The sequence below is a fragment of the Silene latifolia genome, chromosome 3 (genome assembly GCF_048544455.1).
Source record: "Silene latifolia isolate original U9 population chromosome 3, ASM4854445v1, whole genome shotgun sequence".
NCBI lineage: Eukaryota > Viridiplantae > Streptophyta > Magnoliopsida > Caryophyllales > Caryophyllaceae > Silene > Silene latifolia.
The window spans coordinates 20,096,764-20,116,834 of NC_133528.1; the positions used below are offsets into that span (position 1 = coordinate 20,096,764).

Below are 20,071 nucleotides of genomic sequence, written 5' to 3' on the forward strand. Positions count from 1 at the left end.
TAAGCTCAAAATAGCTAATTGGTCGGTTTTGTTCCCAAAATCCATCTCGGGTTCACTTAAAACAACTTTCATAAGGACTCGTAAAGAAACGGAAATTATTAAATAAATAAACTCGAACTAATTTCAATAAACTCGAACTAATTTCAATAAACTCGAACTAACTTTAAATAAACTTATTAATGATTATTAAAATTAACGTATCGAATTATGATGAAATTAATTAGTTAGCTAAGCATATATATATAAATCGTTAAATGATGTAATTAAATTCAAAATAGCAATTAAAAGAATTTTATCCTACTTAATAAAATACGGGGTGTTACAAATTATGCATGGCTTCCCTGTTCCCTAGACAAAATAAACTACTCACTCATATTGGAAATTAAACTAATGACATATGAATTAATAAACATGACGATAACAGAAATATAACTAAATGAATGTACAAGAATTAGATAAATGTTAAATGATGATAACATATGATTAGTGAAATGACTAATGATAAGATATGTAAATGAAATTGCTAGAATAAGCTATGATGATAATACCTTGATAACTAATTGTAACAAACTAAAAACAATATGTAAAATACTAATAACAATAATGAAAACTATATGATAAAGGAAATGACGAATGAATTAACGAAGTAAAACTAGTTATGAAATTACCGTCACACGAGAAATAGAACTTGAACAAGGAGAACTCAAATGATAAACCAAAATAACTTGAATAAAATGCTTGAATTATAAAGAACAAATGCTTGAAGTAAATTGTTTATAACAAAGAAATGCTTAATGGAAATGTAAACTAATTCTGAAAACCAAGAGAATTTGTGTGCTTAAGAGTATGAAGAGTGTATGAAAGATGATCCCTAATGACGGATTAAGCAACCTTTATATAGGAATAAATGGTGAAACGTAAAAATCATAGGGGAAGGTAACCCCGATCGGGGACGCATGTCTCTCGGTCAATTGCTATTAATCCTTGATTAATTAGCATATGGCATCCTATGTTCCGTCATTAAGCTCCTTAATTCCTCGAGTTAGACCACGCTTTGGAATCCTAAGCTCCAACTTCTACTTGATATTTTTTGAACTTTATTTGGGCTTTATCTTCATTTGTTTTCTAGCATCAACTCATGTTCATTTCTTCATGCTCGGGATTTCTTTGCTCGGAATTCTCCAAAACGCCCTTCTATGGTCAAGTCTTATTTCTTTCAGCCTCGTGAAATTTAGTGCTTGCAAATTTTATGGGAAAAAGCTATCGAATGCTTCATTTCCTACAAAATACAATGAATACAAGCAAAGACACCTAGAACATAGAATTAGCTCGTAAATACCCTAATAAAGGTGGGAGGATGATCCAGCATATAAAGCCATCTGCACTGCAAAGCTAGTGGCATTACTGCTGCTTCTTCTCTGATTAACAGCTGGTACTCTCATGGTAAATTCAAAGTTACTGCAGCCTATAGTTATTTGAGAGGTGCTGTCTTAGCTGGTCCTTGGACTGCAGCTCTGACTCATCCTCGCCTTGTTCCAAGTCACAAGATTATTTGTTCTTTGGCAGCTCAACAGAAATTGGCCACAGTGGACAATCTGCAGAGTAGAGGGTTTTATGTGGTTAATCGATGTTCTCTCTGTGAACTTGCCCTTGAAGATCATGCTCACTTGTTCTTTAATTGTTCATTCTCTAAGGATGTTTGGCATCAGATTCTACAGTGGATGGGTATGCACCGTGCTGGTTCTTGTTTACTGACTGAACTTGAACACGCAAATGTTGGGAGTAGACACAATTGGAGGATGGCCTGGTATTGTACTTCTTTGGCAGCTACAGTTTATCAACTCTGGAATGAGAGAAATACTCGTCTTTTTAGAGGAAGAAAGGTGGATGTTACTGAAATTGTTAGAAGGGTTAAATTTCTTGTCTCTACTCGACTTCTCATGTGGACTAATCATAAGCAATATTCGACTCTAGCTGCTAGTTTATGATCTTGTTGTATAGTGGATAGTCTTTGCAAAAATCTCTTGCAATTTCTTTCATATTATGAATGAAATGATAAATTTTTTGCAAAAAAAAAGGTGCAGTAATCAAATAAAATCGAGCTAAAATAGGGGTAAAATCGTATATAAATTAGACACATCAAAAATAAGATCAATTGATAAGTAATATAGCTTACCTATTTGTTTTTATTTGATTGAATTTTCAAAACTTTGCATATCTTTCTTTTGTGGTGAGTTGGAGTCAAATGAACAAAAAATGAAGAGATAAGAAGGAAAAGAGAAGAATTGACAAGCATTTGTATCGTATTGTTCGTTTTTATATTGTCGGATGTTGATGATGACACTTGAGATTATCGATTGTCGATGATCGATGATCAAATATCACCATCCATTATGGCGAAAGGATGCCCAACTTTGGTGAATGAAACTGTAGCTTGACCAAATTTTAGCCTTAACTTTTTAGTCTCACATTCTTTATATTAATGTAATGTTTTGAAATTATTTTGTAATGTATTCATTAATTAATAATGCGTAGTGAATTGGTTAGGGTTGATATTAACACCCTATTACATATGTATTGACTAAATTTATATTTTGTCCTTACTTTGACAATCAAATAGCAACATATCTTTAACTTTTGAATTTTTTAAGTAAGAAATGTTACATTATATCGATGTTTTTTTATCTTTATATCCATCTCATTTAAATTGTTTTTATTTGGTTAAATGTTACAACGGTTAAGCAAAAACGAATGATAAATTTTTTATTTTTTAATATAATTATTATTTTCAAACATAAAAAATATAACTATGGTTGATATTACTTACTATATCAATGATATCATCATTTTAATAAAGTTGTAAACTAGAAAAAATATCATTTAGATGTCGAGTAAAAACGATATCATTTAGTTATAAATGACAAATGAAAATAATATAAACATGATGCATAAGCAATAAAGAACGATGTGATTATCAAACCATTATAAAAAATAGTAAAAAAAATAAAAATTACGTTGGCAAATAATTATTAATCACGAGATAGAAAAGTTCCGTGATTTTCACGGGAAATTGAACTAGTTCTATATAAACTCCTTGAATTCTTCACTCACTCAAACATTCCCATTAAACCAACCAACTGAATAACCCTACAATCATCACGTGTAAGGATCCTCTCTATTTCCTCAAAAGAAATGGAGGTCCATTACTTTTTAAGGGTCGGGATCTAATTCTAGATAGATCGGATGGTTTGTAAATGCACTTGAGTAGAAAAAGGTAAATGAATGAAAATGAAATATATAATATAATATGTGTGTATTAGAGATAAAATAGAGAGAAAGAAATGGAGAATCCAATAAACAAATCTAACAAAGCCCTTTACAAATCTAACCAGCCAAATATCATCCTGCTCCTGTATGGATTCTCACCAGTACCCTGAAAGTACTAGAGGGTCCAGTTCTATCCTATAGATAGGATTTAGTTATCCTTTATGATCCTATGGCCCATATCCATCTTATTTTATTGTTATTATTGGAAGAAAAAAAAGATACCATCATATTGTAAACCCCCATAAGTCGGAAGGCCTTCCTCAAAGCTATCCTAACCCATGAAGGTGCCACATGACATGGTTTCCCAAAGTTATAATGCGAACAAACGAAATAAAGCAATTTAACATAGATAAGTTTAATGTTACGATAATTAAGTTAAGTTTACATGTTCGGGAATTCAAGTAGAAATCCCATGTTATACAACCCAATCGAAACTAATAGAGTCTAATAATGTCAAGAAGCCAAGAAAAGCAAAATGTGATGACACGCTAAACGAGGACCGCTCATAAGCCTCCAAGCGAAGTATGAACAAGCTACCTGCCAAGCCACTGCTCCTCATATGAGCGGAAGTTATTATATGGTTCACCGCAGATATTTGAAACACTTTGGTTAGCTTCAATAAAACAAATGCCTACCAGATCATATGAATGTGACAAGCTAGATGATTATTACATGAAATGATGATGTAACAATGCATGTTATCAAAACTCCATGTCTACCCATGTCAAACCCGATGAAGGTACTCGGGACATACCCGTGGTATCGGAACCAAGCACTAACCGGATCCCTACCAAACGTCGTGCCTCAACCACACGAGTCCCTCCAAACTCGAATCAATAATGTGCACGTCCCTCTTGGAGTGGGAAGCTCCAAGAGGCGAACGAAGCGTAAGACGGTTTCCCAACCGCCTTACGTCTCCTCAACAACAACCAACATGTTACTCCCAAATCCTCCACTGACCACCTCCAACATCCACAGTAAATTGAATATGCGCAATATGCCAATAAGACTTTCCACACAATAACAACCCATCTTATGACAAGAATCCACATGTTTACTAGTACATAATCAATTGACAAACTTCCCAATTCATGTTATAATGCAACTAAGTGATACAATGATGCCCAATTCACTTACTCAATCATAAGATATGATGAACACCGAACATTAGTATGAAACGAAACCCTAATTACTTATTTACTCATATTATCATGCAACTACCGTATGTATTATGTAATTCATGACAACTAGTGCAAGAGAAAAAACTCATATTATCAAAGCTAATTAGAGAAACCCTATCTCTTACAAATCTTCAAGTAATTAGGCAAGCAATCAAGAAGGGCTCCTTAATGAAGTCTCCTCCTACACAATTAATGACTAACTATCAGAGCCAAATAGTATAACAATAATATTACTAATTAACCCCTTACTTAACCCACTCAATTAGTCAAATCCCTAATTAAAATCCCATAAGACAACATACTAAAGAACTAGGGTTTACTAATTAACAATAAAGGAAAAAGGGTGAGTATATACTTGATGTGTCTAAATTATATATGATTTTACCCCCTATTTTGTTGGAGCTTGTGTCCTCCACAAATTAGTGTGATAACATTTGTAAATCTCTTACAGGTTCACAAGGGTATACTTCGTATTTTATCAGTTGATTAACGATTACCTAATAACGGTTGGCTTGCTAGAAAGTTTGACGTTATTATCATACAGATGGCGGTGATCAACTGGTCCCTAAAAGTCACACCTAAAGGATGTGTTTGAGAGATGTGGTTATGGATATGTAATCACATTGATGCCTTATATGACTAAACAGTTAGTCACCGTGTTGATGAGACAATTATTTAATGCCAATTAAATAATATTAGCTAAGACGAATTAACTGTCAATTCGTAAAATTGAATAAAATATGTTATATTTAATCAATGTATATAATGTTAGCTTGGACGAATTAATATGTTAATTCGTAATTATTTGTAATCGGTTATATTTAATCAGCGAATGATAATTATACGATATTGTCATAATAAATTATTATTGACCCGTATTAATTAATCAACTGCAAGCTATTGTGTGTAGACTAGTTAATACGGAATAAAGTAAATGACAATTTAATTATACACTTTATATACATTTTGTTAAATACCGAAATAAGAAGATTGATTCGTATTATTTTTGGTAGGTTGACAAAACCGAAAATAAGAAGAAAAACTCCTCTTAATTCGGTTAGCATGGGCCGAAAATTAGGAGAGTAAAATCTCCCCTTGGACTTCTCTTTTTCGGTTTTTCCATAAGAGAGAAGGGAGATGATTATTCTCTAACCCTAATTCTTTTTTACCTAGCCTCCTCTCATCAAAGAAAAACAAAAATATTTTACAGAAAATTTGGATCGATTCTAGCAAAAGAACAAGTGCATATCTCATATCATCTTGGGTGCAACTGATAGGAGAATATCATTGCGATATTGTTCATAGGCCATATAAGCTAGGACCAAAGGTTATTTCTTAATCCTTTACGCTTTTGTTTATGCAATTTAATTTTATGACTAGTTATCATCACTATATATTCGTTATAGTCCTTAAAGTTAAAGGGATGCATACAGATAAATCCCACAATTTTAGCTCGGTTTCATTTGATTATTGCACTTTTATTAGTGTATTTGTGAGCTAATTCCGTGTTCTGGGTGTCTTTACTTGTATTCATTGTATTTTGTATGAAATGAAGCATTCGGTAGCTTTTTCCCATCAAATTTGCAAGCACTAAAGTTCACGAGGCTAAAAGAAACAAGTTCATACAAATGGAAGGGCGTTTTGGGAAATTCCGAGTAAAGAAATCCCGAGCATGAAGAAAGTGACATGGGTTGATGCACAAGTAAAGAAATGAAAAAGAAGCCCAAAATAAATTCCAAAAGACCTTGTGTAAGTTGAAGCTTAGGATTCCAAAATGTGCTCTAACTCGAGGAATTAAGGTGCTTAATGACGGAACTTTGGATACCTTGTGCTAATTAATCAAGGATTAATAGCATTTAACCGAGAAACCTGCGTCCCCGATCAGGGTTACCCTCCTCTAGGACTTTTACGTTTCACCCTTTATTCCTATATAAAGGGTGATTAATCCGTCATTAGGGGATATCTTTTATACACTTTTCATACAACTTAAGCACACAATACTCTAGTTTTTAGAATAGTTTACATTTCTTTAAGCATTTGCCTGTTATAAACAATTTACTTTAAGCATTTGTTCTTTATAATACAAGCTTTCCATTCAAGTAATTGGGTTTCTTCTTTGAGTTCTTCAATATTCAAGTTTTATTTCCTTGTTACGGTAATTTCATTTCTAGTTTATTTCGTAAATCCATTTTCCATTCTCGTTATTTCATAGTTTTCATTATTGTTATTAGCATTTTCATATTAGTTATTACATTCCATTATCAACTCATTATCATCATAGTTTATTCCAGCATTTTCATATTCTAGCATTTTCATATTTGGCATAATTCTAATTCTCTTTTATTCATTTAGTTATATTTCTATTATTATCATGTTTATTAATTCATATGCCATTAGTTTAATTTCCAATATGAGAATAGGTAAGCCATGCATAAATAATATTTGTAAATGTTAAATTAGGATGTTATAATAATCGTTTAATAGTTTCTATCACATGCTTGTTTTATTTGCTAATCTTTGGTAATTAATTGATCACTATCTTAGATTAAACTTGTTAATTCACTTTTATAAGTCAAGAGGCACAAAAATGAATTAGACTAAGCATGTTTTAGTAGACCAATCTAGCCATAACGAGAGCTCGCTAGAACCCGTTCTATGGTTTACAATAAGGCCGAGAGGTGGTTGTCATTAGACCTAAACAAATAACGATATTATCTATTGTGGACAAGGCCCTCGGGAACTGTGTCCGCGGGATCCACACTAAGCATAATCGACTCGAGGTTCTTTCGAATCGAATTAAGACATATTAGAGTCGCCACCAAGTTTTTTGGGAACTTGGAACCGTTCAAGTCAACTTCACACCTTTCATCGAAAAGCATAAAGCCAATCGACTACGAGTGATTAAAGATAAAGACTTGTACCCTATATCACTCGATTTGAATGACTCTCGTAATCCAATGGTATTTAGACGGATCCACAAACCATAGATCTTGAGTAAGGGGTGAGGGTACGTGTTAGGAAGCCCATAAGGACACCCAACCCCGCCCGTCGATAACGGCCTCTACTAAGTCAAGTGTCGGATTTCAAACAAGGTCATAGCTACTACGATGTATGATATGCAAACGTTGTTTTAACCCTATCATGTGACAACAATTTCTATGTCGTTTTAGATGCAACTAAACTAACTTTGTCAAAGTTGTAATTTAGCATGTGGGTTGATTGATCTAACAACATACAAAACAAAGCAAACAAGGCTTAAGGGGGAATGGGGGAGCCGTTGGGATCTACCTATTACAAACCAGGCATTTCATGCCGACACAACAATAAATTAAAGATACAACTCGATCTAAATACAACGCTATACACACGATGCAATACACGGCCATTCGGCCTAGAAAACCGTGCACAAAAGGGTGACTCACGGCCTACATGACACACGGCCTTGGGTCACTCCTCGTAATGCGTGCTTTCACTTAATCTCATCGAATTAGACATAGGGCTACGCACCAAAGCATGCGTTAGCATAAACCGGGCCATGTTGCTTTAAACAACATGCGATTTACTACGCTCTCACATGCATTGGGACACAACCGTCTAACCAAACAAGACTAAGGTTTTTTGAAGAGGTTTTGACTCGATAAAAGTAAAACAAGCTCGAAAATTAAAACTCGATAAACAAATTACGAATTACAAGCAACGAAACAACGAAGAACAAAAGGTATAAAAAACGAACCAAGAAAGACAAAGAAGACGGCCAAGCTCACGGCCCAAACCACGACCACCCTCATGGACAAGACAAGGCCATTCTAGTTCCTAGGTTAGGTTTATTGGTTAGATCGAATGATTGCGAAACGGATTAGAAAACGAGTTAGAAAACAAGTTATAAGACAGGTTGATCGATTGAGAAGAAACGCGCGAGTGTGTATTCTACACGGCCTAAAGGGTCCAATTAGGTCCCGATATCATAAGATTAATGCTTACTCGTCGAGTGTTAATAGGAAGGTGCTAATCACGCACTCCTATGCTAGCGAGAAATCAAGTGAAGAGAAAGATGTATTCAATTAGGTTATAGAATTGTTAATCGATTTTAAAAGCTATGTCGATGCCACCTAACATGTCTAATTAGGTTATTAAAATGATCGAACGTCGTCTAAATACGTCATATGTTAACAATCAGAGGTTAAACTAACATACAACGGATCCTAGGGTGTGTCGAATTGGCCGAAACAACAAAGGGGTCAAAAGCGAAGAGCGAAGTTAGAAATTCGTTTTATTTATGCCCTACCTTGAACACGAGGATATGTAAATGAGACGGGGGTGTACGACCGACTGAAGTAGCGGTTTATTTTCCCATCTCAAGTCAACGCGGGTGTTCATGGTGGTACTTTAACTCATACTCGGACTAAACTAGTTTCATAGTTAATTAGAACAATCGATAAACAAAACGATAAACAAACAAAAACAAACTATAAAAAACAAGCATAAAAAACGAAATAAAAAAGGAGAAAGAGGAGGATTTGATGCACCCTCAACCTACATGTATCGTTGACACCGTCTTGGGTCGTAATCGATGGTAGATCTTATCTCGAGAGGCCGTCGTCGACGAAGAAACAAAGCAAACACGCGTTTTTTGACAAATCTGGACAGCAACTTTCAAACGATGATTTCTCCCTCGTTTCACGATGAAAATTCGATTTAAAAGATGTTTTGAAAACTAGAAAGAGAGGAGAACAGAGATCTTAAAGCAACCCCTGATCGTTTTGGGTTATTGGGCATGAAAAACGAGCACAAACAGAACTGGACAGACAAGAACAAACCGCGAAAACAGAGTGTATAACACTCTGTTTTTCGAGGGATTTCGTGTACTCTTAAGGGCAATTTGGCTCGTAAATCTTTGTCTAATGTGTAGATGGATTTTATGTGGTTAATTAGGAACAAGAAACTCGAGTTTTGATGGAGGTTTGAAGGAGGAACGAATTGTTTTTCGAAGAGGACACACAAACTGTTGCAGTTTGGATGTCGGTTTTGTGGAGGGTTTTTGAGAGGCAATTAGGGTTTGTTTCCGAGGTTTAAAGCTTGTGAGTGAAGGTAGGATGTATGAAGAACTTAGAGGAATGAATGTATGGTGAAGGGTGGGTATTTATAAGGAGTTAAAGTAGGGTAAAAGAGAGGAGAGGCAGACGGGCTCGGCTGAGCATAGCTGCTGTCCAGCAGCTTTTGGGGGGTTTTCTAAGGTTCGTTTGGGGGGTTTTCTTGGTGATTAAGGTAAGGTAATATGGGTAGGATATTAGGGTATGGGTTAGGATTAATGGGCACGGGTTTTGGTGGTATTTGGAGCGGGTTTTGGGCTCGGGATTGAGCTGCAAAACAGGGGGGCTGCTTGGTGTTTTGCGCGGGCTGTTGGGGGTGATTTGGGACGGGATTTGGGCCATGGTTATGGGGTTCGAATTGGGGTTGGATGGGTAGTGGTCTAGGTTGGTTAGTGTACTCGAGATTCGTGCCAACTCGTAAAGAAAACGGGCCCAAAAACCGAGCTATAATCGAGCTCTAAAACACATGTTTAAAACGAGTTCTTTTCGATTTTTAAATCGATTCTTCAAATCGATTAACACATTAAAATAAATGATTTTTCAAACCAAATATACTCATAAAATGATTTTTCAAATCAAATATTTATTTTATTTTCAATAAAATAAACTTGGGAAAATAAATTCAAAGTCAAATAAAAGAAATTGAATTCACCTAAAAAAAGCCATAATTTAAATATCATTTAAATTAATAAAATGAACTCACTTAAAAAAACATTAATTTAAATATCATTTAAATTAATAAAATACTTCATCGACGACGCCCATTCTACATCGTAAAACGAGCTCCAAATAATGACAATGACAACTAAAGAATACATGTGTCCTATCATCATCGGGTGTTTGTCGGGTTCTCTATAAATTCCAATATCGACGGATACGGGTATCTACAGAGCCCCCACTTTGACTGAGGCTTGGACAAGGCAAAAGTCAAAGTATACCCCAGGTCCCTTTCGACCGAGGATTCTTGGTCGTTTATAGTCCATTGGACTTGCGTATATAAGCTCTTGACCATAAGAAGAGATCATACCTGAAACTTCGCTGGGGACTGACTCTTGCTTCTGTTGCGTCGAATTATCATCGTTGGTCATCGACCCATAAATTGCATAAATGGTGGGTTGAGCCTTATCTTAGGGCACCTACGTATCCGTTTCTGACGGAATCAAACCCGCGTCGTAGTTCGGCAACTGCTGACACATGCCCAAAGTTTATCATCTGCTGGCATTTGTCCAAAATTCATCATCTGTTGACATTTGCCCAAAGCTTATCATCTGCTGGCAGGTGCCCCAAATGGGACGGGACTTTCCAAGGAGGTTGCCGCCGCTTTCATCATTTGCTTTCAGCTACGGAATTCTTCCATTTCATACTCTTGTATCGAATTGAATTCTTGGTGTATGTCATCCTTTACATCTTGATAATGGCTCTGAAGCCCCCAGTTTGCAATGGCTCTAAAGTCGAAGACTTTAGAGCCCCCAGTTGAAGCATATCCTGCTATATTTGAAACATAGAAAATGTACTAGCAATAATCATCACATAAGCACATTTGGATCATCGATCTTAAAATTGGATTATTTTAAAGATTGGGTCATCGACCCGAAAATTGAATTTGAAAATTTTGAATAATTGGGCCATCGACCCGAAGTTCGAATCACTTAGAATATTGGGCCATCGACCCGAGGTTTGAAGTTGAAGTGTTGGAATGCTGGGTCGTCGACCTAAAATTAAATTTTGAATGACTGAGTCATCGACCCGAAATTTGAACAAGTTAAAAATTTTGAATAATTGGGCCATCGACCCAAATTTTGAATTTGAAATGAATCCCTTGGATGTTGGGCCGTCGACCCAAAATTTGATGCAAAAAGTTTTTGAAATTTCGGAATTCTGAAATCTTTGGCATTTTGAAATCGAACCTTGACGAGTGAGCAAGAAATACGACTCAGACACTCTGTATGACCCGTAAACAACGTGGGCGTAGCCCGCTACCGTAAAATAAAAAGGAAAATAAAACCCTAAGTGTGCACGGGTTTTAATTCAAATATTGACTTGTTGGGGGTAGAAATGTAAATTGGCCATTCTGGCGCCAAAAGATGGCAAATTGGAATCACAAGGCCATCGGACTTGAGACAGAGATATCGTATGGCATGGGCGTGCTCCCAAGGGCACATGGGAATCAAGATCACTTGGCATTGACAAGGTGGATTAAACTCACGGAGCGACAACGTTGGCTTCGCCCAGACACTAAACACAGACTGTTTTTATGAGAACACTTAGACATCACACATGACTTTCGTTGGGAACATTCTGCCACTCTTCTCCTCGCCTCCTTTCTTTTCACCGAGTATTCGTCATTTTTTGCCACCGCCTTCTTTCTTTTCAGCGGGCTTTTACTATTTTTCTTCCACGCCTTCTTTCTTTTCAGCGGGTTTTTCCTATTTTCTGTTCCCAACACAAACCCACATCTATCTGACTGAGCATCCTTGCCTAAACCATTAGATAAAGCTCATTCTGAAACTTGATACTATTCATCCCAACCTATATCCTTATCCTAGCATACATCGAGTACTAAGACCAACTCAAACAAAGGTGGCTTCATTTGGACTTGGTTAAAACCCATAAGAAACCGACAAGATGACAACTTGGATGATGGGTGGATTGAATCCCTTATTCTGAAGGACAGCCTACGTATTCGCGTGGAGCGAAATCAAATCCGACGTAGTTCGATCATGGTGCATAAACTTGGCATTTTAATTGTGTGTACACACTCGAAGGTTTCACCTAAGGTATCATGTCGTATCCCATTCTAGCCTGTAAGGTACCGTTGTATCCCGTGTCTAGGGTTAGGTGTAAAAGGCTTGGATCTTTTGGGATGTGGAGCTTGGTAATAACAAGTTGGAATGGTTAACCATCATTCTGAAGGTTTGTTTTGTGGTGCTAAGGCCAAGGGCTATGACTGCTGATGTGGTTGGAATGGGTGTCTCGGGTTTGATGAAACCCGAGTGCAAATGGGTTGAAAAATGACGTGGGTTCAAGTTTCCATGTCTAGACCCTAAAGGCTGGATGTAACAGCACAAGCGGAATGATTCTCAAAATTTCTGACTATCCCCCTTGTAACTGTCTCAGGAAGGACTTAGAGGGTAAAGAGGTTACTACTTAATCTTTTGGGCTTCGCCCATTGAACTTCAACTATGGGTACTTGACTTGACTTCTGGCTTCCGTAACTTCGACATTCAACCAAAAGCATTCTGCAATGACTTCAACATCTTTTTTTCTTTTCCTTTTTCTTTCATCACTTTTCTTTTTTCATTTTTTTTTTTTCATTTTTTTTCATTTTTCCAATTCTTCTCTTTTTCTCATTCTTTTTCATTTTTTTTCTCTCTTTGAAAATGATCTTCTATTCATTCTCTTAGTCATAAATGGATACACCTTGAAAACTGGGTTTCGCCAACTAATTTGGGTAAGAACTAACAATTCCTTGTTAGAACGGGTTGATATCTTCTCTCTTCGAGATGGGATGATTTTGTTGGGGAAAAGGCTTGCCTTCCATCATCGATAGGGGAAACAAGGAGCTAGTCCGGGTTCGTCATAGAATCATCTAAAAGCTCGTCATAAGCACTGGTTCTGATGGAGGTTTTCTACCGCCAGACATGGAATAGGTAAAGGAATTAAACACGGGATCCTAGTGTACCTTACATTTTGAAACGGGACATATTTCTACCCCAGGGATGCCTTTGAGTGTGTTGTGCATTTTATCATGCTTTCGGAATGATGAGGATTGAAAACAAGACATATTTGGAAACGAAACTGGAACTTTTTATTGGAAAGACAAATGCTTAACAGACTCGAAGGAACGATTCCTAGGACACACCCTAGGTCATCGCGGAACAAACGACTCAACTTCAGGAAAAGAAAGTCCTAGACTCGACTCGACTAAAAAAAGAAAACAGATCCCGACTCATAATTTCAAATCTGGTCATGAGCTTTCTCTTGTTCAGCTGTCGGCTTATATGCTCGGCTCTGATCCTTGATCCCTTTGATGGTCTGCCTCCATCCCGAGGTAGTCCTCTGAGGATCTACGCCAGTGATGAAGGTTGGTGAATCGAATTGTCTTTTATTAACTTCGTTAATGAGAGGAGTACATTCTAGAGCAAGACTCCCGACTTGAATTTCATTCTTCGGGTTTGGCAAGAATTCAAAGCAATCGACAAATATTTTCCCGATAAACACCCCTTTTAAGTGACATGGGCGGATAAGATGGGAATAATCGACATTGTCTTCGACAGAAACAAAGTTGGCGTGATCGCCAAATGGATTGGTGATGTTATTGGGTTTAACAGTTGGGATCGGGAGTGTTCCATTCTCAATCATGTCTTGGATTTCGTGCTTCAGTCGATAGCACCTTTCAGTATCATGGCCTTTCCCTTGATGAAAGGCACAATAGGCATTTGGTTTATACCATTTACCTTGTTGATCAGCGGGAGGGTCCGGAGTTGGACCAATAGGCTTCAGCTTTCCTTGGGCTATGAGCCTTTAGAGAGCGTATGTATAAGTGCATCCGATATCGGTGAATGCCCTAGGTGTTTGGCGTTGCGACTTCTTCGATTGCCCTTCTAAGAGATTGATGGCTTCATCAATATGGGTCGTTGCTGGGGCCTTGCCTTTAGACGATGAGGCCCCTTGGTACCCTTTCGGCTTTTCAGCCTCTGCCCTTATGACATCATCTTCTACCTTTATCCCGATTCTTATCAATTCTTTGAAAGAACCAAAATTCTGGTATTTCAGAGCATTGCGGTAAATAGGTCGTAGATTCTTTACGAACTTATCTACCATTTCAACTTCGTCAGGCTTCTTAGCTAATTTCACGCTTTCAGCGCGCCATCTTGCAAGGAATTCAGTAAAGCCCTCTTTTTCCTTCTGTGTCATCACTTCCAAAGTCCTTATGTTGGTTTGAATCTCAACATTGTCAGCATAGTGCTTACAGAACTCCACCGTAATATCTTCGAAAGTGGGGAAGTTCTTGAGGTCAAGATTATAGAACCACGCCTTTGGGTGTTCACCCAGAGATTGGGCGAAAATTTCAGAGAGCATATCAGCAGGTACTCCCTTCAGTGCTAAGTACCCTTTATAGGCCTTAACATGGTGGACTGGATCTTCGGTGCCCTTGAACTTTGGGATGTCAGTGAGTACCATGTTCGTGGGCAACTTATCCTGAACTGGGGCATAGGCCCTAGCATTCTCATAGTGAATGTTCTTCCCCTGGGAGAGCTTCAAACGGTCTTCGATGAACTTGAACCGTTTTTCCAGATCAGTCAGTGGTGGAGGGGAATCTTCACCCAGCTTAGATTCGATTGCATCCATTCGGGTCATCATAAGGTTCACGGCCTCAGTAAGTTTGTTAACAGCATCTTCCATTGCTTGACGTCGGGTTTTTGGCGGCCTTTCTACAAGAAAACCCCGTACTGAGTCAATATTTAAAGTAAGAGCCCCTGCACACTTAAGGACTCGACCCCAACTTGACTCAAACAAAGACTCGACTTGAGATTGACTAAACAAGGGTTCGACTCACGGTTTGATTTAGACATCGGTTCATTTTAGACTCGACAAAACGACATGACTCAAACTGTCATAACTCGATTCTAAACTGGACTTGGTGTGACTAAACCCGTGATTGGGCTAACATAGCCAATGGGTTCATATGAAACGTCCATAATGGCCTAGCTTGGACGTTTCTGTGGACTATCCTAGACAAACGGTGGACCGACATGATTCGAATCCCAGGAGGTGAGCTTGGGTGACCCAACAAGGTCGTGTTCTAGACTCTTTGAACGAAACACACCCGGCCTAACACGTCCATGACCCGGACACGACTCGACGCATTTCATGCTTGGTTGAGGTTCGAGAGGCATTTTGGATTGATTTTGAAAAACAAATGATCGATTTGAAAAATGAGATTTGAAATGGGCAGCATGCCGGCTATAAAAGCTTGTTTTGGCCGAAATTTCTAGTCCTATTTGGGCAGCATTCCGCGTTTTTTAAAACCATGCTATTTTGAAAGTAAGTTGTTCAAAAGTTCGGTTTTGAAAAGGGACATCGGAAATTTCGAAAAAGACTCGGGAAAACAAATTGCACATTGTCATTCTCATGTTGTAAGGATGTATGCTCCTAGACATCTCTAAGTCTCGGCAAGTCTTCTACAAGAAGGTCTATGCCCTCCATCCTTTTGCGGTCTTATAGAGCAAGGTGTCTTAAGGTAGAGTACCTAGAAGATCGTCCCCACCATCAAGAACCACGCGAGGTGAAGTGGAAGCGAGCAATGTGCAGCCTCCTAGCATAGTGGGACGTCGCCCCCCACGCATCACGAAGAAACGCTGGGACGGCCCGGGCAAGTCCTTAAGGGTTTATGCATGAATCATAGCACTATGAGTAATGTTTTACTTTCCAACACTTCCTTTTCAAGTTTCACCTCGGAGGAAAAGACCCTAGAAACAAAGTGTAACTAGTCCTCTTTTCCCCAATGAGTCGCCAAATCGTGGACAAGGCCCTCGGAAGCTGCGTCCGCGGGATCCACACTAGGCATAATCGACTCGAGGTTCTTTCGAATCGAATTAAGACATATTAGAGTCGCCACCAAGTTTTTTGGGAACTTGGAACCGTTCAAGTCAACTTCACACCTTTCATCGAAAAGCATAAAGCCAATCGACTACGAGTGATTAAAGATAAAGACTTGTACCCTATATCACTCGATTTGAATGACTCTCGTAATCCAATGGTATTTAGACGGATCCACAAACCATAGATCTTGAGTAAGGGGTGAGGGTACGTGTTAGGAAGCCCATAAGGACACCCAACCCCGCCCGTCGATAACGGCCTCTACTAAGTCAAGTGTCGGATTTCAAACAAGGTCATAGCTACTACGATGTATGATATGCAAACGTTGTTTTAACCCTATCATGTGACAACAATTTCTATGTCGTTTTAGATGCAACTAAACTAACTTTGTCAAAGTTGTAATTTAGCATGTGGGTTGATTGATCTAACAACATACAAAACAAAGCAAACAAGGCTTAAGGGGGAATGGGGGAGCCGTTGGGATCTACCTATTACAAACCAGGCATTTCATGCCGACACAACAATAAATTAAAGATACAACTCGATCTAAATACAACGCTATACACACGACGCAATACACGGCCATTCGGCCTAGAAAATCGTGCACAAAGGGGTGACTCACGGCTTACATGACACACGGCCTTGGGTCACTCCTCGTAATGCGTGCTTTCACTTAATCTCATCGAATTAGACATAGAGCTACGCACCAAAGCATGCGTTAGCATAAACCGGGCCATGTTGCTTTAAACAACATGCGATTTACTACGCTCTCACATGCATTGGGACACAACCGTCTAACCAAACAAGACTAAGGTTTTTTGAAGAGGTTTTGACTCGATAAAAGTAAAACAAGCTCGAAAATTACAACTCGATAAACAAATTACGAATTACAAGCAACGAAACAACGAAGAACAAAAGGTATAAAAAACGAAGCAAGAAAGACAAAGAAGACGGCCAAGCTCACGGCCCAAACCACGACCACCCTCACGGCCAAGACAAGGCCATCCTAGTTCCTAGGTTAGGTTCATTGGTTAGATCGAATGATTGCGAAACGGATTAGAAAACGAGTTAGAAAACAAGTTATAAGACAGGTTGATCGATTGAGAAGAAACGCGCGAGTGTGTATTCTACACGGCCTAAAGGGTCCAATTAGGTCACGATATCATAAGATTAATGCTTACTCGTCGAGTGTTAATAGGAAGGTGCTAATCACGCACTCCTATGCTAGCGAGAAATCAAGTGAAGAGAAAGATGTATTCAATTAGGTTATATAATTGTTAATCGATTTTAAAAGCTATGTCGATGCCACCTAACATGTCTAATTAGGTTATTAAAATGATCGAACGTCGTCTAAATACGTCATATGTTAACAATCAGAGGTTAAACTAACATACAACGGATCCTAGGGTGTGTCGAATTGGCCGAAACAACAAAGGGGTCAAAAGCGAAGAGCGAAGTTAGAAATTCGTTTTATTTATGCCCTACCTTGAACACGAGGATATGTAAATGAGACGGGGGTGTACGACCGACTGAAGTAGCGGTTTATTTTCCCATCTCAAGTCAACGCGGGTGTTCATGGTGGTACTTTAACTCATACTCGGACTAAACTAGTTTCATAGTTAATTAGAACAATCGATAAACAAAACGATAAACAAACAAAAACAAACTATAAAAAACAAGCATAAAAAACGAAATAAAAAAGGAGAAAGAGGAGGATTTGATGCACCCTCAACCTACATCTATCGTTGACACCGTCTTGGGTCGTAATCGATGGTAGATTTTATCTCGAGAGGCCGTCGTCGACGAAGAAACAAAGCAAACACGCGTTTTTTGACAAATCTGGACAGCAACTTTCAAACGATGATTTCTCCCTCGTTTCACGATGAAAATTCGATTTAAAAGATGTTGTGAAAACTAGAAAGAGAGGAGAACAGAGATCTTAAAGCAACCCCTGCTCGTTTTGGGTTATTGGGCACGAAAAACGAGCACAAAAAGAACTGGACAGACAAGAACAAACCGCGAAAACAGAGTGTATAACACTCTGTTTTTCGAGGGATTTCGTGTACTCTCAAGGGCAATTTGGCTCGTAAATCTTTGTCTAATGTGTATATGGATTTTATGTGGTTAATTAGGAACAAGAAACTCGAGTTTTGATGGAGGTTTGAAGGAGGAACGAATTGTTTTTCGAAGAGGACACACAAACTGTTGCAGTTTGGATGTCGGTTTTGTGGAGGGTTTTTGAGAGGCAATTAGGGTTTGTTTCCGAGGTTTAAAGCTTGTGAGTGAAGGTAGGATGTATGGAGAACTTAGAGGAATGAATGTATGGTGAAGGGTGGGTATTTATAAGGAGTTAAAGTAGGGTAAAAGAGAGGAGAGGCAGACGGGCTCGGCTGAGCATAGCTGCTGTCCAGCAGCTTTTGGGGGGTTTTCTAGGGTTCGTTTGGGGGGTTTTTTTGGTGATTAAGGTAAGGTAATATGGGTAGGATAATAGGGTATGGGTTAGGATTAATGGGCACGGGTTTTGGTGGTATTTGGAGCGGGTTTTGGGCTCGGGATTGAGCTGCAAAACAGGGGGGCTGCTTAGTGTTTCTTGCTGGCTGTTGGGGGTGATTTGGGACGGGATTTGGGCCATGGTTATGGGGTTCGAACTGGGGTTGGATGGGTAGTGGTCTAGGTTGGTTAGTGTACTCGAGATTCGTGCCAACTCGTAAAGAAAACGGGCCCAAAAACCGAGCTATAATCGAGCTCTAAAACACATGTTTAAAACGAGTTCTTTTCGATTTTTAAATCGATTCTTCAAATCGATTAACACATTAAAATAAATAATTTTTCAAACCAAATATACTCATAAAATGATTTTTCAAATCAAATATTTATTTTATTTTCAATAAAATAAACTTGGGAAAATAAATTCAAAGTCAAATAAAAGAAATTGAATTCACCTAAAAAAAGCCATAATTTAAATATCATTTAAATTAATAAAATGAACTCACTTAAAAAAACATTAATTTAAATATCATTTAAATTAATAAAATACTTCATCGACGACGCCCATTCTACATCGTAAAACGAGCTCCAAATAATGACAATGACAACTAAAGAATACATGTGTCCTATCATCATCGGGTGTTTGTCGGGTTCTCTATAAATTCCAATATCGACGGATACGGGTATCTACATCTATTCCTAATTTAACATGAGCATTTACATATTTGCATGTGTGACCCGACTCACCTAGACTCTTTTAGGATTATACATTTTTACATCATTTTTATTACAAGTTTACCAAACAAACCCAACAAACAATCGTAACCGACCTAGATAGAATTCTACTCATAACAATTCACTACGCATTTCCCGTCTCCTTGTGTTCGACCCCTACTTCACTACATTCATTTGTTAGCCAAGTTTAGGGTATTTCTGTTAAGTGTGCGATAGCCTATCAATATTTGCAAGTGTAAACAATTGACAAAGGATGTGAATTGGAGATATAAATCTTCAAAGTATGGGCAAGATCTGAGTAGATATGGTTTGAGAGTATTTTTGTGGATTTTGAGAGATAAAGGAGATAAGGTTTATGAGGAAAATGAGTGGAAAAATTTGAAAAGAGTGCCTAAATACCAAAGCCCAATAATAAAGCCCAAACGCGGAAAAAGGACTGAACAGGGACATTCGGTCGAGTGCTTGGTGGCACTCGGTCGAGTGCAGCAGCCACTCGACCAAGTGACTCACAATATGAGTCTGGTAAAAATGTCCCAATGGTCACTCGATCAGCCTACTTAGTCGAGTGAACATCCACTCGGTCGAGTACTCAACTGTACTCGGTCCAGCGCAGCACTATAAAATATGGGGTATTACACATATGTTCTG

General features: G+C 38.1%; 1 protein-coding gene across 1 annotated transcript; it reads left to right on the top strand.

The window, feature by feature from the left end:
- Nucleotides 1-907: 907 nt before the first annotated feature.
- Nucleotides 908-1,988, top strand: LOC141648794 (uncharacterized). Its single transcript, XM_074457511.1, has 2 exons — nucleotides 908-936; nucleotides 1,430-1,988. The coding sequence occupies exons 1-2, from the start codon at nucleotides 908-910 to the stop codon at nucleotides 1,986-1,988; spliced, it is 588 nt and encodes a 195-aa protein (XP_074313612.1).
- Nucleotides 1,989-20,071: the final 18,083 nt, after the last annotated feature.